Source organism: Scleropages formosus, chromosome 15 (genome assembly GCF_900964775.1).
Source record: "Scleropages formosus chromosome 15, fSclFor1.1, whole genome shotgun sequence".
In the NCBI taxonomy this organism is placed as follows: domain Eukaryota; kingdom Metazoa; phylum Chordata; class Actinopteri; order Osteoglossiformes; family Osteoglossidae; genus Scleropages; species Scleropages formosus.
In genome coordinates this window covers 17,473,498-17,499,525 of record NC_041820.1, presented here as the reverse complement: position 1 = coordinate 17,499,525, position 26,028 = coordinate 17,473,498, and the positions used below count along the sequence as shown (strand labels likewise).

Genomic DNA, 26,028 nt, shown 5'->3' with positions numbered 1-26,028 from the left:
TCGAACCCACGTTCTCTCACACCACCGAGGCGCTATGAGACCGCAGCACTACTCATTGTACCATTGTACTGCCCACAAAACCCATTAACAACATAACTGAATATGGTGGCTTTCTGAATAATGGATTACACCTGCAAGGTTAAACACACACACAGGGTCTGGACCGCTTGTCCCATACAGGGCCACAGCCTAACCCAGCAACACAGGGCGCAAGGCTGGAGGGGGAGGGGACACACCCAGGACGGGACGCCAGTCCGTCACAAGGCACCCCAAGCAGGACTCGAACCCCAGACCCACCGGAGAGCAGGACCTGGTCCAACCCACTGCGTCACCGCGCCACCGTGCCCCCTCCGCGCAAGGTTAAAGAATGAGCAAATACACATTTGAAGTTACAAGATAAAACAACACAAGCGCTTGAGAAAATCTTAGCAAGGACACAGGAAATTCAAAATGCAAATGAAGACACGAACTTAAAAAGATGATTCTGTCAAAAAAAAAAAAAAAAAAAAAAAATTTTTTCAGGTCTAAAAGAAGGCCTTTACTAAATACTAGTGGTTGCTCACTTTCCTACCAAGGCACATACATTATATTACATTTAATCAGGACAATTCACATGAGTTTGTCTCCACCGTAACGAAAAATGAATACTAATCTGGCATTAGTGGTCAGAAGTTATGGAAAAAAAAAAAAGTTTCAGTCTTACGCTCATCCCGGGAGTGCTTCCAATACCCATTGCGAGACACTCAACAAAAGAGAGATGCCAGGACAGAGTGATGCATGCAGTCACCATGCAACACAGGCCAACAAAAGCATATATATTATCAAATAAGGTAATAAAATCTCTCAACGGGGCATTTTCAACTCCGACAATGATTCCTTCTAGCATAACTAGTCAGAGCGCATCCCGTCACGGACACGTGCGTTGGTCCTCCGTTCCATTGCTGTTGCCCACGCTGCGGCCTGCTGCGGTCCTCTGTCCGCATCCCCTCGTCTGCAAGTTCGGAAGCAGCGCATAAGGTCCTTCTGCATCCCACAGGCGCAGCCGAAGGGCTTCAGGGAACCGTCAGCTCCTCAGAAATAAAACACTGGTGCACCGTCAGCCTTCAACCGCCCGAAACAGGGCATGCGGTGCACAACCGAGTCGACTAAGCACGACACGAAGCGGTTAGTACGATGCGTATTTAATGTAATACAACCCGGTTAGCGTAGTGCAAAACACAAAATAAATGACAAATGATCACAGGATGGTCATGGCGAACCTTTCGGATTCCGGCAGAGCCGCCTGCCCCCCTGTGAACGTCGAGTCGATTACGGTCCTCGGACAGGTGCTCTGAAGCGGGGCTGTCCGCCGTCAGAGGCTCCTTCTGACCCAGCGGCACAAACCGGCCGACATCTGCGGCCACGCGGCCCATTTTCCAGTCATCACATCATCGCTACGTTCCTCTGTACAAACTGAGGCTGTGTCCATTGTCTCTACGGAGCAGCCTGGGTCTCGAAGCGATTCGCCGCCGTGCTGAACCCTTCCTTGTTTTGGTAATGTCTTTTTTAGCGTAGGAGCTGATTGTACTCGCGCAGGGTGGAATATCACAAAAAGAAATCAAGTTTTTTTTCTAACGGATGGTCTGAATGTTGTCCACCGCTGAAGTTGCATTGGCTCCGCAGCGAAGCAGGGCACGGGTTCTTGTTTCACCGTTTTATCGCCCCTCCTTCGGTTCCACCCGCACCGTAGCGATGCTACATGTGAGGAGGCTTGGGAGCACTCTGACTCTGAAACCTGGAGGCAGGAGCAGGGGGACAGTCAGCATCACGCCGAGAACCGATCGCGATGCGAAGCGCGGCTCGGTCGGCGTATTTCACCTGCCGTCGTGCTCCTGGTGAGTGGGGTAGGACAGGAGGACCCGTTGTCCGTTGGAGAGAAAGGCAGTGGTGGACACGACGCCCCCTGTCCCTCTGGCCTTGCGGTAGGCCAACTCAGCCTGCAGATTGCGGGTGTGGCAGTGCGCCATCCCACCGCTGTGCCTCTGCTTCCTGTCTGCAAGACAGAAACGGCAACAGTCTGACTGCACGCGTGCTTTCCGTGGGAGCCCGTCTGTCTATATTGCTTTCCAGATGATCAGAAATAGCTGTAAAGCATCACTAAGAGGGGGTGTGGTGGCGCAGTGGCGCAGTGGGTTTGACCGGCTCCTGCTCTCTGGTGGGTCTGGGGTTCGAGTCCCGCTTGGGGTGCCTTGCGATGGACTGGCGTCCCGTCCTGGGTGTGTCCCCTCCCCCTCCAGCCCTACGCCCTGTGTTGTTGGGTTAGGCTCTAGCTCCCCACGACCCCATATGGGACAAGCGGTTTCAGATGATGTGTGTGCATCACTATGAATGTACAGAAAAAGACGCAGCACTTTGGTATCTGTGACAGCGTCATCAATAGCTATTATTTTCAAAGCACTTAGACGACAACACCTTAGCAGCTCGTGCCTTGTGATTCCAACTGGCAATGGCATGGCTTTCTAAATTTGTACTTCGTATTTTCTTTCGCTGCATCACTGATTTCGTAACCCAGATCAATGGAGTGGCATCTAACAGCAGATGGATTATATCTAAGGGAATTTTACGGTTTCTAAAACATTCTCTATTCATCTGGTTTTCACTGAGAGCTCCGAGTAAGATACACACATTTGGTGTCGTGCGTCTCATCCAGGTGGCAGGGCAACAGGATGTCAGAGGTCAGAATGTGCTGGAGGCCCAAGGCCAGACCGGCGCCCCGCGGGGGCATAGGCCGGGACAAGAGCGGCAGGAGACCGGGGACGCTCAGGTCGAAGGTGGCGGTGCTGGCGATGCTGCACTACGTGACACAAACGAGACACAAATGACAGCATGTTTTTACTTTTGTCAGTAGCCGTAGCCGCAATTCACGACGCAGCCAATAAATTCTAAAGCTCGGTGCCGTGCGAGGCTGTGAAAACATCTCTGGCTCGCAAGCGTTGCGGAATCACACGGCAGTCAGTCTCAGAACTTATTGACTGTACCGCATGGTATAAGTAGACCGATGACAGTCATTAGTCTACCGTCAGAGGGATGACCGACACACTGAAGCTGCGCACCACTCGCACCCTGGAGGGAAATGGACATAACAGCCTGCGCAGTTTCGGTCTCCGTCGGCCCCGTCCGACAGCCTTTCCGTCACTTTGGCGTCTAAAGACAGATTCCTTACTGCCAACTGGAGCAGAAAGAAGACCTTGACATTTAGATTTTCTGAAGCTTGCGCCCTGCCACACACACACACGCACACACACACTCACACAGCAGATCACACTGCTAAAGCGATCAGTAAGCGAAACCCATCCCCTGCCCCGGGTCGACGGTTCACGGGAGCTGACGGACAGCATAGCGGAAAGGAACAGGAACCTCTCCCTGATCATTTGAGGGGAACTGATGAGATGCGGTTTAATTCCGACACCGACAGCCGGTCCAAGGCTGCGGCCGGCACATTCTCCACATAATCTACACTCAGAGAGGGCCCCCTTAGCGCGACCGGGGCCCAGTTTGCGCGGTACCGCCCAAAATCCGGTTCCTGCTCAACCCCCGCGAGCTTCGCGTGGTACGGTTCAGTCGTGGAACGCTAATGAGACTTAGAGAACAACACAAGAGCAGAAATAAAGAAGCGGGCTGGGCACCGAGAGGGCGCCGTAACAAGGCCTGCTCTCCCCACTACCGCATCCACTTAACAAGCAGAGCCCGGCCGACCTGGCTAACGGGCCAGAATCATCAGTGCATTATCGAAAGTACAGATTTGATCTAATCAGCGCGATGAAGCGGGCTTTGCCGCTTTTAATTCCCTGCTGTAGGACCATTTGGGCCCGGGCCTCTCTCGTTATCAGGCGTGCTAATGACCGGGACAGGCTTCTGCTCTTTGGCTAATGGCTGTTGTGTTTTTGTTTTTGATTTTTTGGACCGCTCACTGATTTTGCTGGCATGGAGAGCAGCATATATATATATATATGTATGTATAAAAACACTTTCTGCACCTGAGGATAATCGTGACATGCAAACGTTAGCACTCCTCATCACAGAGTTCCTGAACGGTACATCTCAGCGATATCCATGCGCAAGCTGCATGATTAATAACCGCATGCAATTTCTGAGAAATGCACCGCCTGCTCGCTATCATTCTTCTCTGCGGGGGAATCGGTGAGTTCGGACTACTGGGAGAAACTGCGCGCGCGCTGCCGGGCTCTGGAAAGCGGTGCTGAGAGAACTTTCCTCTCCGACCTCGTTTCCTTTAGGGAGCAGTAAGTTGGAATACATAAAACTGGATAAACTAATAACGCTAGTGTGTTTCCGGTTGCGTAATAAGCTGGGTAGAAGTGAGGCCCAAGAGGAGGCAGCAGCTGTTACCCTCAGTGATTTATCTGCTCGGCGTCCATAAGAAAGGAGGGGAGACGATGGCCTCGGGTGACACATCGGCAGCTCTACAAGGGCCGAGGGGCCTCTCCGAAGACGAGACCATTTCCCCGGTTCTTACTTGCGCCTCAATGCACTGCAGCTCAGCCTGGGTCCGCTCCTCCATGGTGACCGGCAGACCATCCAGCACCTGAAGCCCGGTCAGACGCAGCACCACGGCAGGCCGGTGCAGGGACCGCCTCGCCACCTACGGGACACGCAAACACACACGGGAGGTCACACACAGGTGCGCTTCGGATCCGAGCGGAGAACACCTTCCTCCCTATAGGTTAGGCCCTGTTGGCACAGCTCTGTCTCATCGGTCTGTCTGCTCACACGCTTCATGCTGGCACCTCGGTAGTGGGGGGGCATGGCGGTGGGGGGAGGGCAGTTCTGGCGCTGACCGCAGCCTACCGAGTTCCCCGCCTGGCCTGGGGACAGGGCCCGCTTGTTCCCGCGGACCATGCCATGCCAGGGGTATCAGGGCTCAGGGGCGCTGCTGTGATCTCATGCTGCCCACAATGTGGGTTTTGTCTCCAGGGGCCCCCGCCGGTCCCTAATCGAGGCGCGAGCAGCCCCTCGGTGTTAACAGAGGTCAGCGCTCGCGGCCTGGTCCGAGCTGGGTCCGGGGGCATCTGTCACCCGGCACCGCGAATCTGCGCTGATCCGGGCCTCCAGATGGGCGCTGAACCCACGCCAGCGGTATCTGATGACGATGGAGCCATTTGGCCTGGGGATTTGTCTCTGATCCCGGCCAGTTTGAGAAGCACCAGACGGACTGTCATGTAATCGCTTAATTTAGGCCTCAAATGTTTCACCGATTTCTGCACTGCGGCTCGGTGGGGAGGTGGGGGAGTGAAGCGACCACGAGGAACCCCCCGCACAGCCTTCCTCCTTGTTTTTTTTTATTTGCACAGCAGCAGCTTTACGCCTAAGCACCTTACGCGGCTTACGGTTCGGCTCGCTCAAACAGCCGGATGCTTTACTGGAACGGTTGGATGCAAGTGCAGGGCCCCGTTGGGTTCGGCACGCCAGTCACAGCGCCACCTGCTGGTGCTAGAGGGCAGAGGGCAAGTGCACTCAAAGTCACGGTAGCCGTACTCACTGGGTTCCCCATCACAGACAGCTCGACCAGAGAAGGCAGCTCCTCCAGCTTGTCAATCTCGGACAGGTCCTGAGGACAGACACACACACACACACACACACACACAGGGACAGGCAGGCAGGCAATGAATCCACACTCAAAGAGCACAGCTATGCAACTGGCAAAATCTGCATTTCTTATCAGACACAGAATGTCCCCTAATCAGAGGGCGCGCATCCGTTACAGTGCCGGAATATTCCATTCCATCGGGGGGGTTGATCCTGCGGATTACATGTGATCACTTGTTAATCCGACGCGCGGTGTCGGGGGGGTAGCGTGTGCTCCCCCCTCCGTACCCCCCATCCAGGCGACCGGGTGTCCTGGTGACTCATGCTGCCTCTCTGACAGGGGACACGCTGCGGTGCACCATGATTGCAGCAATTCGAGCTTTAATTAAAACCAAAAAGAAAAAAAAACCCGACGGTAATAATCACCGCACAGGGCGCGATCTGGACGGAAATCTAATTGCGTGTTGCTTGATTTCCATCTTTTTTAATGTCCTCGTGCGCGCCGCTCTGACCTTCAATCAACGCAAATTTTCTATAATGCCGAGGAAGCGAACCAAGCCTTCGCTCCGGGCAGACCGTCTCGCCATGGCAACCGGGACTCGTTATCTACATAATGGTCGAAAAGTCAACACGCCAAAACAAACCGCCCGCAGGCTGACGTTCCCCTGGCCCCCGGCGCGCCCTTCACACCGCGCGGCGCGTGGTGCGATGGCCCACCTGGAGCTTGTTCAGGTCCAGGAAGAGCCTGCGCAGCTGGACGAGCGGCTGCAGGTGGTTGAGCTCGCGCAGCCGGTTCTCTGCGAGACGCAGCTCCAGGAGGGCGGCCTGGCTGCAGAAGGAGCCCTCGCTCAGGGCCTTGATGCGGTTGTGGTCGAGGACCAGCTCCTGGAGCTGCTGCAGGCCCTCCAGGCCCTCCACCTGGCGGATATCGTTGCCTGCGAGGAGAGCGAAGAGGAGAGACAGAAGCGTCCCGTCAGAGGCCCGGCTCCCGCAACGGGTCGCTGCGGCGGACACCGTCCTTCCTTCCGAACACCAATTCCTCAGTACTTTTCAATGGCTTTTCTACACTTTCATCCCGATGCTTTTCCCTCCTCGGCCCTACATTACGCTCAGCCTGCCGCGGGGCGGCGCTCAAGTACGCAGCACCGCCTGCTTAGGTTTTTACATGTAGGAGTAGCGGCACCTCTTAATGCATGTGCACTTTGTAGATTTTGCTTAAGTAAGGGGACAGGCCACTTTTTGAGGACTCGTTGTTTTCACTAGAGCGCTGCTGCTTTTTGTGCTCCAGCTGATGCGCTGGCTTCCGGGGTTTAATGATCGCACGAGCAACAGCTGCTTTTTTAAAAATGTGTGGATGTGACGTCTAGGAGGGCTCGCTGTCTGAGATGTTGGGAGCGGGAGGTGGGCGGCTCTGCTACCTTGGAGGAAGAGGGCTGTCAGGTTGGGGAACCTGCTCAGCTGCAGATCAGCCAGGCCGGAGATGCCGTTGTAGCCCAGATGCAGCACCTCCAAGCTCTCCATGAGTGGCTCCAGGGTGCCAGATCCAGGCTCCCTGAACCCCGAGGAGGGGAGACAGATGTGAGGCGCTCGAATGAGCCGCAGTTTCACGAACTGCTCCACGGGCTGCTAGACCACCAGGCACCCCAGGGCACGGCAGAACACCTTTGCTGCCTCCTGCGAGAGCTCTCCGAGTCGGTGGCTGCTCTCAGCAGATGTGGACAAAGCTCACGGTGCTCTCAAGAATGTAAGAACAGCTTGGGGAGAAAACCCTGAACGGTACCATTTCAAAGTAAAGGCAACACAGGGCAATACTGCCTCTCTGTGGACAAATACTAGAACTGTACCTTTACAAAAACACACACACATTTTCGGAACCGCTTGTCCCATACGGGGTTGCGAGGAACTGGAGCCAACCCGGTAACACAGGGCGTAAGGCCGGAGGGGGAGGGGACACACCCAGGACGGGACGCCAGTCTGTTGCAAGGCACCCCAAGCGGGACTCAAACCCCAGACCCAGTGGAGAGCAGGACCCGGTCCAACCCACTGCGCCACCGCACCCCCCAATTACAAAAACACATTTTTATAAATCCATCCATCCATCATCAATAAGCGCTGATCCGGCTCAGGTTCACAGTGGTCCAGAACCTGTACCAGAAGCATAGGGCATGATACAGGTTATACCTTGACCTACACCTTGTAACTAAAGTTCGATATTTCCACGGGTGGACAATCACTTGCTTCTTTGCCTCAGAGGATTTGTTATAAAGTGCACTTATAAAATGAGAACTTTTCCCCTGATTTCGTTTTCTCCCGTTTATCTCACTTTTCCCCTGGCAGAGAGAGCCCCCGCTGCACAGACGTGGACGCACCCGTGGCATGTTTTTCATGATTTCTTCACTTCTGAGCAGTTTTTGACAGTTGTCGGAATATTCACTGTACTAAGATAAAGGACTGAGAATGCAGCTTGTGAAATAGTTCCTACTCTTTTGGAAGGAAGGAATGGACGTTGGAAGCTGAAGATTGTCATCAGCATTGTATTTTGCCTGTTACTATTTTAAATTTTCCTCTTTCTCTTTCCGCCCCTGACCATAAGTGTCGCAGATTGCTACACGGGGGGTCCTGCAAGTGTTACAGTCTGTACCTCCACCCACGTATGGGACAGCACACATGGGCACCCTGTCTAGAATGTATTCTGCTTGAACTTCTGACTCATCGCTATTTCCATTACACCCACTTTTTAAACGTGTGTCTGCTTGAACACCACCCATGTATACAGATGTAAAGAAACAGCCTACACACAAGATGCGTGTCTCGAACGTAACTGCGGTACCCTTCAACTCATTTATGAACATTATTCCCACTGTGGGGTTCGTTCGATACATGTCAGAATCCCCTGCTTTGCATGTGCCAGTTCCTCTCGTTCAGCGGAAATCATTTATACCACTGTGGGCTGATGTTAGCCACTTTCTTTACATGGCTTTAAAGGACAAACAACTTTTGACCCAAGTGACGTAAGCGTAGTGTGTGTGTTCATATCGGAGAGAGGAAGGAGGATTGACTGGTGCCCAGTGTAACGGGGGTTTGTTGTCTCCCGACACCTCTAATAAAGAGATGGTTACACCTGAACCCCCAGACCGACGTCTAGTCTCATCAAGCCCCTTCTCTGTCGAGTCATACGAAGAACATATCTTGGATGGACCGCAGTGGAAGGTGGTGAATGAGAAGGTAAGCCAGAGAACAAACCAACATGCTATCCACGAGCTGTCACACTATATAGGGCAGAATTCTGAAATGTGACCCAGTACCTGTTGGCCGCATTTGGCCCCTGCTGCCCATAGCCGCTGGAGGTGACTTTGTGGTAGAGTGCCTGCCGGCCCGTCTGGTGAGTCGGAGCCTTATTCCTGGGCAAGATAGACTCGATGTGGTTGTGGTTCAAATACAAAACCTGCACGTGAAAGTGGGAGAACGCTACGATTAGTGGTCAGTCACAGACCTGGCAGCTGTCAAAACTGACACCATGATGACATCCTGGGGTCAGACTGGTATCAGTTGGGTTCAGAGGGTTAGGGTGTTTTAGGGTGCTCTTTTTTTAAACAGTTTGTGCGGCAACTAAACCATCAGGCTTGTATGAATCAGAAGAGCTGGTACATGTGCTACACATTTCCTTTACAGAGGTGGACAATGACAACAAGAATGGGTTGGTGGTGAGGTCAAGGACAGGTTAGAGGCTCACCTTGACGTTGGCCAGGTAGATGAGACCGCTGAAGGAGGTGAGATTATTGTGCTCCAGGTTGATTGTGTATAGATGGTTGAACAGGTCAACTGGAGCCAGGTCCACCATCCTGGGGAGCAGAAAAACAGCAGTTGTCATCCTCTCTGACCTCACATGCAGAATACAGCCAAGAGTGTACCTCCCAAAACACACCAAACGCATTCTCCTGAGGCACCGCAATGAAATTTGTGTGCTCAAGTTTCATTTTTTCCTTAGATAAACCCAATGAATTAATTATGTGATGGAATATAATCTGGGACCTAACAGTCAAGACATGCCAGCAGCATGGGGAGTGGTGAACTCTCCACTCCCAGACATTGTGTAAACAAAATCCAGAGGGATCACGTGTATGTCCTTTCCAAGGGGATGAAGCAACACAGCTGGGGGTGTTGGAGCCTCTGCAGGCAGCTAGTGAACATCAGGTGAACGTGGATTAACATCAAGAGCTGAATATGCGTACCTGATAGAGGAGGACTGAAGGTCCAGCTCGGTGATGTCCGAGTAGTTGGAGTGTCCCAGCTTCTCTGCTACCACATCCGGTGTCAGGCGTCCGCCAAATACGTCCCTGGCGTTTTCGCGCTCCGACGTCTCCTTCAGAGAAGGACGTAGACTGTCACTGCCAGGTTCTATGTACAGCTCCCATCCCCCGATTGACACTCTCCCAGTGTAAAGTTTTATAGGACTGAGATAATGGGCCATTCCATGATGACTCAGTCAGACCAGCACTGATGGGTGTACATGTCTAGATGGACACAAACAAAATTTCTCACCACTGCCACTCCATCCAACGCCTTGAGGGAAGGCAAGTGGAACACCACGTAAATCCTGTAGTTCTCTTGTTTGGAAACCAGTGGATTCCCATATAGATCTAGAATAATCAGGTTTGCCAGGGCCTGAAAAGAGCAGAATTGAAGTCATCTTGGTATCTGTTGATAGCCTTCAGGTTTACTTTTGTAGAGCATCCCTCCAAACAGGTCACTGCAAGGGACTTTATGGATCAAAGACGTACATATTCAGAAATGGTAAAAACTATTTAGCGAACATCATTATTTAATTAGTTCATCACAAACAGTATAAAACAGGGTCAAAAAGAGTAAACTGCTATTGTGTCAGTCAGCTGGCAGGATGTTGCAGCATATGTGCACTTACAAGCTTGTCCTGTCACAATGGACAGTACTAAACAAAAAAATTAGTACATTTAACTTATCATGCACATCATCATTCTGGAGGGATTCAAACAACTTAAATGTAATTTTCAATCACATACATATACATAATTCAAATACATCATTTTCAGCTACATTGCATTCATTAGCATAAGTAATAGTAGCAATGATTAATATAAAAGTATAGAAACATCCTGGACATGATAAAGATTTTTCTATCATTGCGGGAGCTGAGAACAGAAGTACCACACTGACCTTCAGGTGGTAGATGTCTCGAGTTGCACCGATACAGTTGTTGCCCACGTAGAGCTCAAAAAGTGAGCGAGCACACTGGATGCCGTGCAGGGAGCTGATGCAGTTGTTCTCCGCAGAGAGGAAGTGCAGGTTGGGCAGATTTTCCAGTATAGCCCCATCCAGGCTGGTCAGCTGGTTGCCATTCAAGCTCAGCCTTATCAGACGATGGAGCTTCGACACGCCTGCGGGCACGACAGGAGTCTCAAACTCAAGTGCTCAGTTCCTCCTTTGTCTCCTGCTCTCCTGACAGCTTCACAAATTTTTGGCGCGCCAACCATCGCAATTCAGACAAACCGACTGCATCTAAAGCTCTTTGCCTGTTTCCGAATGCACTTTTCCTCTGAGCTGCAAGTCACTTTGAAGAAAATCACCTGCTAAATAACTAGATGTAAATTTAATAACTGTCAAAGACTTTGCTGTTTAAATATTTTCTACCTACTTAGAATATCTAACTTCATCCAGAATGATTTAGCCTGTGTGGATATCTAGAGCAATCAACACTAAATAAAGTACACAGGTCCGTTTGCTACTTTACCTATTCATAACGTTTGAGATTTAGCGACGCAAATGGGGTGAAATTCCTTACTCAAGGCGATAACAGAGAAACCTCAGGCTCTACGTTACATTGTCATGCATGTGGCACAAGTGTCTGCGAGACTGACCTTCCAGCTTAGAGATAGAGTTGTTATTCAGGGACAGTTCCTCCAGGTACTGGCAGGCTTCCAGACCCTCCACTTTGCTTATTTCGTTGTTATTGAAGGAAGCCCAACGCAGGTTGGCCAGATGACCTAGGCTGACCAGCCTAGAGAGGCGTTGGTTGTCCAGGTTGAGGGCAGTTATCTATTGCAAAACCAGAATCCGGCTGATGACAAGACTTGTGCCATTCTCAGTTGCAGTTGGACTGTTTGTCAAAATCCAGATTAAATACGTATAAAAACTGAAGTACAAAAAAGCGTTAATTTTAATAATCGATAAAGTCCGTCTCTTGAAGCTCACCTTTGAAGTCCAGCCGGGTTCTGGTCCAGTACTAAGATCCCAGGGGTTTGGCCTGGACTGTGTCAGAAGCTGTGCTACAGGGAGAAGGCTGAGGCTGCGCGGTTTCTCGCTATCGGTCCGAGAGTGAGCCAGGACGGAGGCCTGCCGATATAAAACCAGCAACCCAAGTAATTCAAGTCCTTACTTCCACACAACCAACGTACTAGCAAGACAATCTGCTACCAACGTGCAAACGGAACAACAGCTTCCCGACAAATATACACAGAGTTCAATTTCCTCCCAATGCACACACGTCTTGCTTCCTCCCTCTTTCTCGGGAATCAGTAACAGTCTTGCTACCAGTGGCCTCCGACCTGCTCACAGCCTGTTCTTGCTACTTTCCGTGAGGTTGCTTGCACAGTGATTAGCAAAGATATTTAGGTGATTGGTACTGGGATGTCATGGGTGTATCTGCCTGACCTGGTTGATCCTGGAGCCTGTTGCAATCTGCACAGCTATGGTGGTCTCCTCCTCAGTCACCAGCTGCTCATCCAGGTGAGTGAGGGTCCTCAGACGCCCCAGTACCGTGCTCCGCACCTCTCTGGGCTGGAACAAGTACAGCAGGGGAGTCAGCATGGACTCAGCTCGCTGCTGAGCTGTGGCAGTGGCCACAACATGACTTACTTACTCTGTGCCAGGGGTTGTAGCGGAGGTCCAGGCGGAGCAGGGAGGGGGCATGTTTGCGCAGGAGCGTTGCTTCCTCGCGGGCACGGCTCAGCTGGTTCCAACGAAGGTCCAAGTGCTGCAGCCGGACCATGCCGCGAAGCCCCTCCAGGGTGCAGATCCGATTATAGCCGGCATCCACAAATTCTAGACTGGGCTGTACATCAACAACGAAGAGGAAGAAACACTAATAGAGTGGAATAATAGGATTTTACAATGCAAGAAGCTCCGCTGGAAAGATGATGACAACACAAGGGTACGGTGAAGGCAGATCCCCTTTGAAAAATTCTGCCAACTTCCTAATTGGTTTCTACTGTCAAATCAAAGAGCCCTATAATGCTCTATGTTGCCATATATTTTGTAGTCCTCTTATTTGCCATCAGGAATTCCAAAGTTGTCCGAACACCTATAACATCACTGGTCATAGGAAAACATTCTGGAGGTAGACTTGTTTTGTCGAGTTCAACCAGGTACGGAAACTGGCGCTTCAGCTATGCAGAAGTCAGATGTTCATAAAGAGCTGTGAAGAACTAAGTGGCATTCTAGAACGAGTGCTTCGGCGTGAAGAAGAGCTGATCCTCCAAAATTCAGGAACTAGAGCTCCAAAGACACACAACCCTGTGATGAGTGGAGGAAGGAAATCACCATTCATACCATATGTGAGATGTCGTCCAAGTGCGTGAAGTCATTGAAGCTGATGGTCAAGCGCCGAAGGGCTGTCAAGCATGAGATCTCCTTCAGCTTGCTCAGGCTGTTGTCATGAAGGTTCAGGACCTGGCACCGCGAGGAGGAAGAGCAAGAAAAGTTCACAAAGGTTAACAGCTAAATGGACAGAATAATTCGGGCAAACAACCTTCTGATTTATTATCAAGGGCAACTTCTGTTCTGTTCTACAGAAGTATTTTACCTGTAGGAACATCAAAGATACATACCTGAAAACTTCAGGTGCACAAAGACTATGCAGGCATCATTTAAATTCAGCATTAAGGCAATGCAGACCCGCTACATTGCTATTCACTCGTAACACGTTCATATTTTTTCTTGTTATTTTCTGTTAAACAATTTTAAACAAAGATTCATTAGCTGCTCTGTTTTTTTCTTTTTTCCAACCATTTGTGCATAAATAATGGTTACCGTAATGTCGTTTCTGACAGGTAAATTCATAATGTTGGTGGTCCCTGCATACAATTATGACTGGATTAATGTGGTATAATGCAGACTCACTTATAAAGCAAATACCTTGGAGCCCAATGTCCACCGTCTATTGGGTCTACACTGTATTTACTTCATCCCATAACTGGGGATCTGTACACGTTGAATGACTATTCGTTGAGAGAATGGGTGGATAAAAACATTTCACATTTATCTGACACTTTTCTCCAAAGCAACTTACAATGTTCATCCACCTACGATTATTTACTACAGCAATTTAGGTTAAGTGCCTTGCTCAAGAGTACTACTGCTAGAGATGGTATTTGGACCTACAACCTCTGGGAGCAAAGGCAGTAGCTCTAACCACTGCACTACCACTTGACCCCAGGTGTATTACTTCTTTTCTAATGGTGTGCCAGTGGAAATCCTCCTGCCTTACAGTGATCTGGCTCAGTACGTTGGCCCGGGCCACAGACAGAACGGTCTTTTCATCCAAGCTCAGCATTTTGGGCCGTGGCTTGACTGCAGGCTCCATGTTAAGAACTTCCTCATCCCGGCTAATGTCATACGTGAACTGGGGGAGGTCCTCGTTGGGCAAAGTGTGGCCTCGATCCTGCGTGAGGAAAACACAACATGTGGATCCCAGCGGTCGCCATCTCTCAGTGAAGCCCGGTTCGGAAGGGTCAAACGAGCCCCGCGTCTATACCTGCATGATGTACTCCAAGTCCACCAAATACTCCGGAAGGACGAGGTCACGGTCGAACACAAACCACTGTCTCTGGCGGAGGCCGCACTCGCAATTGCTCTGGAGGTTAGAGGAGCGGGAGCATTCTGCGCCGCAGTCGGCAGAAGGCAACACGCAGCAGAAAAAAAGTGTGAACATGAGGGTCCTGAGACCTTCGAGAACTTCACACGCAACTCCTACCTACCCTCACAGAAACAGCTATTTGCAGACTTGGGATTCAGTAACTGGTGTAAGAAGGACGTATACGAAGCTGCAGTGGGATGAGAAGCTGCGAGCTACCTATGCCGATGCAGGATTCTGTCGTAACACTGCGGTACACAGAATGGGCCTTGAGGTAGTTCTCAGGTTCTATCTCCATCCCCTCCTGCGCTGGAAGGCTTACGCCCAGGAACACCTTGGCCACGATAACCTGGCCTGGGAAACACGCAAGCTTTGAGACTCGCACATGAATACCGACGGGCTTCCAGAAAACAACCAATGACACGAACGAGGATGGCGCCATAGAGAACATACTGTGTAGAGGAGATGTGGGATTTATACTCTTTATTCCTTCGGCTTTCGCTTGGTTCTGCATGTTCTCTAGCACGTGCTTGTCGCTCACACTCAGGCTGTTGGACAGTTCCACGGCCCCCACTCTCCCCAGAGCCTGTGGATGCACACATTCACATACAAACATGCAATGAGTCACAATCCCATCCGTCCCATCTGGGGCATGATGCACGCATATGCAGAAATCATAGGCCGATGCTGAATTATACCAACGGCACCTTATACGCAGATGCCGGCTGAAAGCCTTCCACAGGAACCTGCAGGAATTCGTTCCCCCCACTGGAGTGCTCTGGGTCTGGCACATAGAATAGGTACTCCAGCCAGCGCTTGTAGTTCCTGCCCAGAGAGGAGGCTGAAAGTTTAGAGCCAATGTGGCATATAATCAACATCCAGACACACTCATGTATTGTGGATGCAAACTGGGCTTCTGGGACACACTCCCACATGCAAGGGCAAAGCGGGAGCATACAGGGAACTGACACACTCATACCTGCTGCTGGGACCAAAGCACGACTCGCTTTTCCGACAGATAAAACGGGACCGTCCCAAACGGGGTAGGAGGCTACATTCATGGTTCCTGCAGTTACAAGAGCTGGCAGCGGTCATCGATCACTGACACGGTTTGACCGCTGGTTCATTTTGTGACAGATGGATGTGCTATTTCCAGACCTTTCCAAAAGGAGGCCAGGGAGTATCCCATCTGGTTCAGCCCTCATACTTCAGCCTCACGGGCATCTGTCATCTCATTGTACTCTATCTCTGTTATTTACAGATAACTGGAAAGAACAAAGTCATGTGTCCATCTGCGACAATCCTCGCCAAGACTGTATCACAGTAAATTGACAGCGAAATCCGTTAATTCAATTGAAACATATATGGCAAACCGGTTGGTTCCACTTTGGACAAGCCCACCAAATTACCTTTGACAGTAAGAGTAGCAGTGCTCATACACGTTATGGCAGACCGTGAAAACACAACGTGGTCCCTCTGGCTTTGTAACAGGTGTACAATTCGTGACTCGCTATATCTACGGTAAACTACTATGTCAGAGCGAAAAAGGTCTTTTTTCCGTTACAGTTTCTTAAACAGAGCTGTCCGAGCGGGTTTGCAGTAAGTCTTTGCTGCACATTATTCGTGAAATAACAAAAGCCTGGAAGGAGCTGTGTTTCTGTGCGGGTCGCACCCTCATGCACACGCTCACCATTACCGTTCGTTCAGAAAGGAGGGCAACAAATCTCTTTCACCGTTCTATTAATGACAAGGTCAATTTGGGTCAAAAACCCATCATCGACCGCAACGGTGCTGCTGCCGTACTTGCAGCAGGAGGATCGACAACGAAAATGATCCAAATCAAGGTACACCAGAGTGCAATCTGCTGAGGAAGAAGAGAAAAACTATCTTTGAGGCAGAAAGAAACATTCCAGAGGCCTGCCGCATGGAGCCCGTTGTGGCATTTACAGTCGAGGCACCAGAGCAAAAAGCTCTGCTTATATAAGCTTCCAGCGGAAACATTAAGTGCCGGTGCTCTTTATTTCTAACATTCCTGCTCGCTGAGTTCAGCGTTTAAAGGAGCCTTCTTGAAGGAAGAGCGGAGGACATGATCAACAGCTCATTGTGTTGCGAGCCCTGTCCAGTGTGTCATGACAAACAATCTAAGTGTTCTTAGAGGGTTATGACTATTTTGAGCAGTATTCAAGGCTGACTGAGGTGGCGGCATGCTTTATGTAACCCTCTCCAGTCAACCCCCACGAGAGGGCATGTTGGACTGCTGGGGGTCACAAGGGGTCTTTTCCACTCACTGGGAAAGGGAGAACTCCACGCTATTAAGCAAGGTGTGCAGCTTTTCCTCAAAGCGCAGCCGAAGGGCGCGGTTGTGCACCCGGATGATGCGGGTGACCTGGACCCCGGCGATTCCGTGCACTTTGTAGTCGCGGGTGCAGAACCTCGACTGGATGAGGTCACAGCAGGAGGTGAACCTGCAGGGGAGCAGTCGGAGTCGGAGCAGAAATGAGCACAAAGAATCACGGCAGGGTGGGAAGATCTTTGTTTCACGAATACTAAGCCAAACTACTTCAGTTACTTCTTGATTTGCAGCAATGATAAGCGAGCTTGTAGTGCAGCTTTTGTGTGGGGAGGAATCGATACCAGGGGTCGGCAGAGCAGCCTTCTTCAAAGCGAATATTCCCCACTGTCTCCAGCTCCGTCACCAAAAAGTGCACCATCAGTTCCTTCCTCTTGGTGGCCAGGTCAAGCGCCTGGTGATAGTAGGTCTCCAACCTGTAGGAGCAAAACCCTCAATGCCTCCGAGCAAACGACACAGAGCCAGTTGTGAGGTTTGAGAGCTGTACAAGCAGGCGATTATAGAGAGCCACAGCCACGATGAGCGCATGAGGCTGTACTCACTCTTCCAAACGCCACATCCACAGTCTCAGCCTGCTCTTCACGGCCTCCGCCTTCAACCGTAGTTTGTGCTCTCTGCCAGGATCCGGGTCCATACCGACAGATGTGTCGAAGCAGTCGCCCGAGCCCTCGGCCGATGGGGACGGGCTTTCCTCCCACCACGGGGCCACTTTCTTGGGCGATGCCTGCACCTCTGCCAGCTCATACTCCAGCTGCTCAATGGAGAGAGCCAACAGCAGCATGATTCAAAATCACACAGCCCCCACAGTGCAAATGTCTCACACCCCGCTGTCCCTCAGACTGCAGATCATGTCTGGACCCTGGTAATACTAATGCGCTATCAAGCCATAGATTTTGTGGGGTGTAAACTGTAACTGAAGGACAGGGCTGGTAACTGTGGTCCAGAGGCTCGCCGATTCAAATGAGCAAGAAACCATCTTATTCAATTTCTGAACTGGAAGACGTGCCGAACTTGGCCCCCCGGGACCATGAACTAAAATGCCTTGCTGCTGGTGGACAGGGGCTTCAGCTTTGAAGATGCAATGTGTCTCTTCAAATCCAGAGAGAAGTCCTACAGTTCTGTCCTTAAGGTGAACAACCTTGTAAAGGGTCAGGGAGGCATGTGCTGGGCAGGCAGGCGGCTCGAGGAGCAGTCTGTGGCGTGCGGTACGTACGTGCTTGAGCGTGCAGCTGAGGGCTCTGATATATTCCTGTGGAAGCTTTTGTAGCTTCTTCTTGTGCTCTAGCAGCTGGGCCTGCGTCTCCGCCAACTGTCGATGGGCCAGCCTCACCCGCATGTTGTAGTACATCATCTTCTTCATCACAGTTGACTTTCAGAAGAAGGTGACACACCATCACTCCAGAACTGCTTTCAGCAAATGCTCATAGCTTAAATGGGTTTACTGGGACCACAACAGCAGCCAAACTACCCAAGGGCATCAGCATCTTTAAAATATATGTGATTTCGAACCCCGGTTTGAAAGGCTTTCAGTCAGCTGCAGATTAACTCAAGAGACTGAAAAGGGGTAAAGGAAGGTCTGCAGAGCTTAAGTGTTGGCGGTGAGTGACTACATCGCCCTCGTTGCATGGGCATGGCACCTGGGTTGGAGGTCTGACTGCACGAATGCGAAGCCCTCACCTCCACTGTGTCCTTGATGAGCCTGCTTGAGACGTCATAGGTGTCCAGCCTCTGAAGGTTAGGCAGGTGGTAGAGAACATGAGTGGCATAGTTGCACAGCATACACACAGGGTTGGGGGGGGACTGGGGGTCTTTCAACGAAAGCTCCTTCAGGTCAGGCAAACTGACCAGGTAGGTCACCTCCTGCAAGAGCAGAGTATCAATTAATCAGAAGGTAGATACTTCTGTGACAAACCAGTACAGCCGGGTTGACACTTAACTACTTTCCAGAGGTCCTTGACAAATACTCCCACTGCTTCTCCACTACACACTGAGACACGCGAACCAAAGCTCACCTTTCTTCTGTTTACATCACACACTGTCCACTGATAAAACTTCCCTTTAAAATCTTTATGTATTTCACAAGCTGCTAAGATTTAATATGCAAAGTGCCCAGCCATAAGGAATCTTTTTTTATTCTATAAAGCTTTTTTTTTTTTCTTTTCTTGAGGAAGACACCAACAACACTGATGGAACACCAAAGCCAGAACCAAAACTTTCCTGTAGCAAAACAGGAGGGGCTGTCTTAAAAGAATGGTTTTTAGAAACACACATTCCACAGGCAAACTGCACAAATTTGATCAGATTGCAGATGAGTATACAAATATTTATCCTTCATTTTGGACTTCAACTCCGCCGAGGGATTCCTTCGGGGTCCCCTGCCGGTCCCGAGCCCGGATAAAGGAGGAGGGTTGGGTATGGGGCTAGCGACTCCATCCCGTAAAAAATCCACACCGCTACAGAAACGCCAACAAGTACTCAAAACATCTCAGACATCTCGGCCTTAGGCGAAGATGGACTTCCAGCTGGAAGTCTTACGACGTGGATTTTGGACTTCACTAAATTGCCACAGCAGGTACTGTAGGTAGGTGCTAGAGCTTACTTATGGATGCATACGTCTAACAGCGTGCAAAACTAACACATTTTATTATTTCTATTCATGATATCATTTCAAACTATTGGCAGAAGGAATTCCAAGAAAAAAAAAGAAACAATCTGCTTTAAAAATCAGGGAGTTTTTTTTCCCCAAAGCTGGCAGAGCAGCAGTTCTAGAACTAGACTAAACCTCGTAGTTCAATAAAATGTAGTCCAATAAGCCGCAGTGTATTTTCGGGGGAAAAAAAAAGGAAAACAGATTTACCTTTCACTCCAAAAGGTTAACGCCAACAAAAAGGCAAGGAGACCACACATAATTTCAGAATTCTTTAACTGACAAAAATAATAGACTACTTCTTTGATTGTTCCATTGTTATAAGTCTAGTTGAATAATCAGAGAAATATAAAAAGCTGAAATTGACATATCCAGACACTAGACAGCAGACAGAAAACAAGCCTTTAGTAAAACTGATCATTTTAACCATGTCAAGATGGCGAAAATGACATTTATGATTAAAATTATACAGCTTTGCTCTGAGTTCCAAAAAATTTATATCATTCTTTATACATACCTTAAAAGAGCTGATTTTATTTCCCGACAGATTCAGGTTTTGAAGATTTGTGTTAGGATCAAGACTGTGCCCTAAAAACAATAAAGGATAACTGATTATTTGCAATAACATTAAATATGGAAAACTAAAATATTAATAGTAATCTATGCATTTTAAATTAAATGAATAAGATCATGATAAAGAAATATGAATTAGATATGTTTGTATTTATCAGTTGTTTTTATACATTTAGCAAAAGCACATATTGAACCCTGAACCGCAGAAAACAGACTTGAGGTTAAACAGACACAACGCCCACTGTGCATTCTGGGGCGGGGGGACTGTATAAACACTTTACTGGAAACACACGGCTCCTGCATTTATCTACATACCAACAGTTTCAATAGCGTTGACAGCAAGGTTCAACTCTTTCAGTCTCTGCAGGGAACTCAGACCCTTTACATATATAAGGAGAACAATGCAGTTAAAGTTGATTTAAAGGCATATAATTTAACTGTCCTTCTGAGCCACGCACCTCAATAAATAAAACAGCATCAGATGAAGAAAATTCCTTTAAACAGACACAATGCAGATCTATATTCAGTTTAGTTCACATTAATTTATACTGACCTCAATACAAAGTGGTACAAAGAGACAAATTTGTCCTGAGCAGTGAACAAGTAAAAAAAAAAAAAAACATTTTACTAATTTAAATGCTCTCACCTCAATGACAGAAATGTGATTGTTGTTGAGCCACAAAACCTCTAAGTTTTCCAGTACCTCCAGGTTCTCAATCCTGCTGATATTGTTATCATAAAGGTACAGCTTCTGCAGCTGGACACAAGGCTGGAGGCCACAGATTTCCTGCCAGAGGATGAATACACCGAGTCTTTACCCTGTATTAAAGCGTATCACGGCGTGCGTACTCATTTTCTTTACGCAAAAGGAAATACAGCTTCTAGATCTTTCCGACTGCTACCTACTTTATCAGACAAAGAGGACGCTGATGGCATGACAATAATCTAGTAATGTAAGTTAGTGTGGACAGCTGGTGGTGTAGCGGTTAGACCCACTGCCTGTGGACTCTAAAGGTCACAGATTCAATTCTCACTTCCAGCTGTCGTACCCTTGAGCAAGGTACTCACTTTAAATAGCTCCAGTAAAAAAATTACCCAGCTGTACAAATGGGTAAATTATCGTGAGTACCTTAACAATGTAAGTTGCTTTGGAGAAAAGTGTCAGCTAAATTAATAAAAACTGATATGACTACGATCTTGCTGTCATACCTTCATGTAAATGTATTTAGACAGAGGTATGGTCCATAAAGCGATCTGAGATACGCAAGTGTACCTCGATGCAGCACACGTACAACGGCGCTGTGGTTTCAGACTACAGCATTCATCAAGCATTCAAACCTGACTTCACACCCCATCCTCCGCACCCACGGTTTGACTCCAGCATGCCCACCCATCCCTGTGAAGAACCGTACAGCTGTAAGATGCCATTAGACAGCACTCACTGTCAGCTGGCATTCCACTACCCAGAGCTCCTGAAGCAGGGGACAGGACTCCAGCCCCTGGATGCAGTCCACGCTCTGGTCCACCACAATGAGTTGAGTCAAGTGGGGGAAGAGGGAAAGACCCACCATGCGGGGGAACCCTGAGAAAAACATCTCCACACAGGATAGGGCACTTCTGTCCTGCATCACCTTCTCATAGGACACTCCGTTGGCTGCGCACTGGGGAACAAAGTCTCTTTTGTCACAGGCATCATTTGACTGTACAAGTAGGAAACGAGCAAACCCCAACATCCAAAACACAAAGTACACAAAGGAACTTACCAGCTCCTTGATAATTTCTTCATCACCACTGTTGTATCTCTGCTTTTCACTCTGTGTCATGATTTCTCTTCTGTTTCTTTTCTATTCAGTTTTCAAACAGTCAACAACAGTCAAGATTTCTTTTCTATTCAGAACACAGCCCATCAAATTTCCTGACATGAAAAGGTTGACGTTAGATTCACCTGTCAAACAATCAACTACTACAAAATAGCATCTAACGTGTGAATAGGCTGTTATAAGCACTTGCAATCTAGCCACACACATTTATAGTGGCTGCTATGTTTTTTCATTAATGTTGTTAAGTATGTATTGTAATTTCTTCATAGAGCGAAAACGTTTTCCATCCATTACTGGAAAAAAAAAAAAAAAAAAACTGTCTCTATAGTTAATTATGTTCTCCCACTATTTATATCACAAGTGTGTTTTACTTTTTGAAGTTGTTTGGCCGCATAATTTGGCACGGCTACATACCTTTTCAAAATTCACAATGGTTCGGCTCGAGTGAAGTGCTCAGCGTGTCCTCTGCTGTGTTTAGGAAGATCGCGTCACCGTTGCTAGGGAACCATCTTGGAAATCGGACGCCCTCTAGCGCCCGTTAAAATATCCCGATAGTCATTGGTCAGCAGGGGGCGCCCGGGTGCTTTTCGAGCGGCAGCAGCCCGCGTGTCTGCGATGCCCGCGATGCCCCCCCCGCAAAAAAATGCCGGCGCTCAGGAGATGTCCATTCTCCAAGTACTGTCTCATATGGCGCCACCCGTGAAAATTAATTGCGAGTATGTGATTTTGAAGGGGGGGGAAGGAAAAAAAAAAAAAGAAGAAAATCTGTCATGATTGTGCCAGACATTCACTCTCTGATTTTAAGTAATGCCGAAGAAACGTAATGACCAAAAGACTAAAAAAAGAGTCAATATGATAAATGTGACGTCACAAATGTTATGCCGCTCTGCTATGTGTTTTTTTTTTTTTTTAAAACACCGCACGGTCTCCGTGAACAAAAGGGCGTTTCATCTAATGGGTTGTAGATGCTTGTAGGCGCTGCGCTTTTATTTATTTTATTTTTTCTTTTTTTTTTTACTTTTTCCCCCGCGCCGGGCTGGGCCAGTCTCTGCTGCAATACAACAAGTGCAGGAGGAAGTGCGCGCTATGAAAGCGTCTCCACAATATGGAGGTTCGTTCGTTTGTATGTATGTATGTATGTTCGTTCGTCGCGGTGTAGCTCGCGCGCTGCCATGCAGCAGAGCGGACCGCGCGTCCTGCGTGGGAGCCCCACTCCAAACGGTTAACGGAGCGTCACTTTCCGTCCCCAGTCTTCGCAGCCGGAGCCACGGACTCGGTGACGTCAGCGCCGGAACGCCGAACCAAACAAGCCGCCGTCGCGCGCGTGCCGCTCTCCCCGCTCGAGCGCGTCGCCTCGCTCACGCCTCTCGCGGCAACTTTGCTCCGAAGCCACCCGCAGATCTCCGCCACCGGAGTTCCCGCCTGTGCTCTCGCTCCTTCTCGAAGTTATATTGTTTTTTTTGAGCACCGCACAGCAGGAAGAGAGCCGCCCCTGAGCTTCCAGCGATGTCCGCGCAGCTCCGCCACGACCCGGGTTCGGAAGGGAGGCGGTTCGGGGACCATTTCGAGGCGCTCGAGTGCTTGGGCGGCAGCCGGGCTGCATTCGCCGGGGGAGCCGTCGTCGAACTGGACGCGGCGGGGCCACAGAGCGACGGGGACGAGTCCGCAGAACCGAGACCCTTCCTCCATCAGCGCGAGCTCGACCAGCAGAAAGCAGGGGCCCCCGTTGCTATGGAAACTGCATCTACAGGTAACGCCTAAAAATGAGGCCAAATAAAACACGGGGAGCAGCTGTGAAGCGCGGTGCCGCAATGTGTCGTTCTGCCGTCGGCGAACTTCGCCTCAACTTGAGCCGTGAGTGAGTGAGTGCGCGCGCGCGTGCGCCGCGGCTTCCTTGCGCTCGCGACCGCTGACTGACCTAAAGCGCCGCGCGGGTCACTCACTGACATCCCGCAGAAGTTCCGCGCGAAGCGTTGCCATACATAATGATAACATATTAGCTGGCGTGTCCGCTTTCGGACTTTCCTTTCCAACTTTCGCATCATGTGACGCTGCGAGCGGGCGGGTGTGTGTGTGTGTGTGTGTGTGTGTGTTGCTGCGAACGAGGGGGTCAAACAACTTGTCACGTGCTGCTGGGGGGGGGACTACTGCTGAACTCACCTGCTGCCGCTTCCTTCAACGTGGGACAGCGCGCCTCTGGCCTTTGGCCTGTTGAAATTAGGATGAAAAATGACATCCTGGGACACTTCATTGCTGTGGTGAAAACGAGTAAAAAAAAAAAAATGCCGTGTAAGGCTGCGATACTCTGACAGCCGACTGCCTGTTTTACTACTGCTGCTGCTGCTCTAGTGGTTACAGCTGCTGCCTTTGGACCCGAAGGTCGCAGGTTTGAATCCCACCCTCAGCTGCAGCGCCACTGAGCGACGTTCTTACCCTGAACTGCTCCGGAAGTTACCCGGCTGTGTGAACTGCTAAATAATTGTACGTCTCTTTAGAGAAAAGCATCAGCTGAATGAACGAATGCGTGTAAGTGACACGCGTTTAGCTGAAATGAGGCCGGTGTCGTGATCGGGTCGTGTTCTCGAGGAGGGAGGCTGGGAGAGGTGCAGGTAGTAAAGGTTCATCGCCCACTCTGCGCTAAGCGTTTTCGCCAGGTGTCGGCAGATGGAATAGGCTTTGATCAAAAATATAATAGCGCCGGGAATGTGCTCTGATGGTCTGGTAGATGCTGCGTCGGGGGGGGGGAAATGTCAGCCAGAACCTTTGAGTTAAAAAAAAAAAAAAAAAAAACCTTTGGGCAAACAGACTTTTCTCCCCCTCAACAAGAAAAGAAGAACTGTGATGGCATCCAGCAAGCGTGGTCATATTCAGCAATGACTTCAGCAGGTTAATATTCATATATTTAAGGTTCTTCAGATTACATATCGCCAAATATGTACGTCGGGCGCTGGAGAAAATAGCTCGCTTTATGATTGTATGAGTCTGTAAGGAACGCGGGCTTTTAAAGCGCGTAGCCGAGTACCTTTAATTATTCATCTCGCCGAATCTTTCGGCCGAGCACATCCCCACGGCCGAGCTCGCCCTGCGCGTACGCGCATTCGCGCTGCTCTCGCCCTCTCATGTGAAAGTTGCTCTGCATAAATAAATCCGCGACTGTATACTTTAGCAGGTCTGCGACTGCGTGTACGGGATCAAGAATGCGGATAAGGACTGATGTTTATGTAAGTGGGTCGCTACCGGTTTGGGTTGCTTTTTGAGCAGGACGATGGAGCCGGAGGAGGTGGGGGAATGCGGGACGCTCACCGGGTTCGAGGCCAAAGGGCACGTGCTCCCCTTTGGCAGAAGACAACGGGAGCATGTGGCCTAGAAGAAGCGGGGAGTGGTTGTTTACCCGGTGTAGTTTCTCGGCACCTCTGCTGCTCGTCGCTGATGCCAGTCCGGGTACCGGATGCAAGTCTGCGTCTTAATCCAGTGTTTTCTGTGAAGCTTTGCAGGATATTGCTGTTTACGACATCCCAAAGCTAAAAAGCGTCTTTTTCTGCGCGGCTCAAGTTAACGGAGCCGTCGCCTGACACGTGACCTCAGAAGGAGCTGCCGGGGTCGTGTGTTCACGTGGCATAGCTCGTTCACCTGTAAACTGTAGCAACGGTTATTGAGCGTGTGCTGAACGCAAGCACCATCCGAAGCGTATGTATCTTGAAAATGTTTCTTTCGGTCTATTCGTAAATCGTTGCAGTTGCTGCGATTGGAACTTCAGAGGTGCCACGTGGATTCGTCGAACAGTTATCTGTCACGTAGATTTTTTTTTTTACTCTCAGGCTTTCACTTAATTTACATGTATTCATTCAGCGGATGCTGTTCTCCAAAGTGACTTACAATGTTGAGCTACTTGTTGTTTTTTTTTTTTTTTTTTTTTTTTTTTTAAACCCATTTGTACACCACGGTCATTATACTGGCACGATTTTAGGGTGAACGCCTCCCTCAAGTGGGGGTGGGAATTGATCCTGCAACCTTTTGGTTGAAAAGGAGCAGCTGTAACCCCTATGCGACCAGCAGTCCCTATTTGGTTCGTGCAGGACTGTCAGCGCTGCAAATCCAGATGATATAATTCGATCCGGTTCTTTAACGAGTATAAATTCCGGGGAACACATACTTTGCTTCGAAAGGC

At 49.6% G+C, this 26,028-nt stretch overlaps 2 protein-coding genes across 3 annotated transcripts in view; one reads left to right on the top strand and one right to left on the bottom strand.

The window, feature by feature from the left end:
• Positions 1-312: 312 nt before the first annotated feature.
• Positions 313-22,442, bottom strand: lrrc9 (leucine rich repeat containing 9). 2 transcript variants are annotated; one of them, XM_029258689.1, is made up of 33 exons: positions 22,275-22,442; positions 21,804-21,884; positions 21,483-21,701; positions 20,687-20,827; positions 20,356-20,419; positions 19,985-20,055; positions 18,498-18,680; positions 18,034-18,189; positions 17,363-17,571; positions 17,105-17,236; positions 16,759-16,935; positions 15,178-15,295; positions 14,924-15,056; positions 14,690-14,824; positions 14,372-14,496; positions 14,105-14,278; positions 13,168-13,287; positions 12,479-12,670; positions 12,271-12,396; positions 11,812-11,952; positions 11,478-11,655; positions 10,777-10,997; positions 10,126-10,248; positions 9,816-9,946; positions 9,317-9,425; positions 8,889-9,028; positions 7,002-7,135; positions 6,301-6,518; positions 5,537-5,605; positions 4,514-4,639; positions 2,665-2,833; positions 1,858-2,032; positions 313-1,774 (listed from the first exon to the last, which is right to left on the bottom strand). In XM_029258689.1, the coding sequence occupies exons 2-33, from the start codon at positions 21,861-21,863 to the stop codon at positions 1,735-1,737; spliced, it is 4,509 nt and encodes a 1,502-aa protein (XP_029114522.1). In that variant the 5' UTR covers positions 21,864-21,884; positions 22,275-22,442; the 3' UTR covers positions 313-1,734. The 2 variants fall into 2 exon arrangements, with proteins under 2 accessions (XP_029114522.1, XP_029114523.1); XM_029258690.1 differs by lacking the exon at positions 2,665-2,833.
• A 345-nt stretch (positions 22,443-22,787) lies between these two features.
• The window catches only part of rtn1a (reticulon 1a), a 36,192-nt gene continuing 32,951 nt past the window's right edge, over positions 22,788-26,028 (top strand). Inside the window, exon 1 of the mRNA XM_029258691.1 lies at positions 22,788-23,610. Coding sequence (XP_029114524.1) covers positions 23,367-23,610 — 244 coding nt within the window. The 5' untranslated portion in view covers positions 22,788-23,366. The remainder of the gene's footprint in view (positions 23,611-26,028) is intronic.

Excerpts from the sequence above, each read along its gene's own strand:
- lrrc9 (XM_029258689.1), bottom strand. The coding sequence starts at position 21,863 with ATGACACAGAGTGAAAAGCAGAGATACAACAGTGGTGATGAAGAAATT. Across the intron at positions 18,190-18,497 it reads TCATCAAGGACACAGTGGAG|TCAACTGTGATGAAGAAGAT; the intron begins GTGAGGGCTTCG and ends TTCTTCTGAAAG. Across the intron at positions 6,519-7,001 it reads GACAGCCCTCTTCCTCCAAG|GCAACGATATCCGCCAGGTG; the intron begins GTAGCAGAGCCG and ends CTCTCCTCGCAG.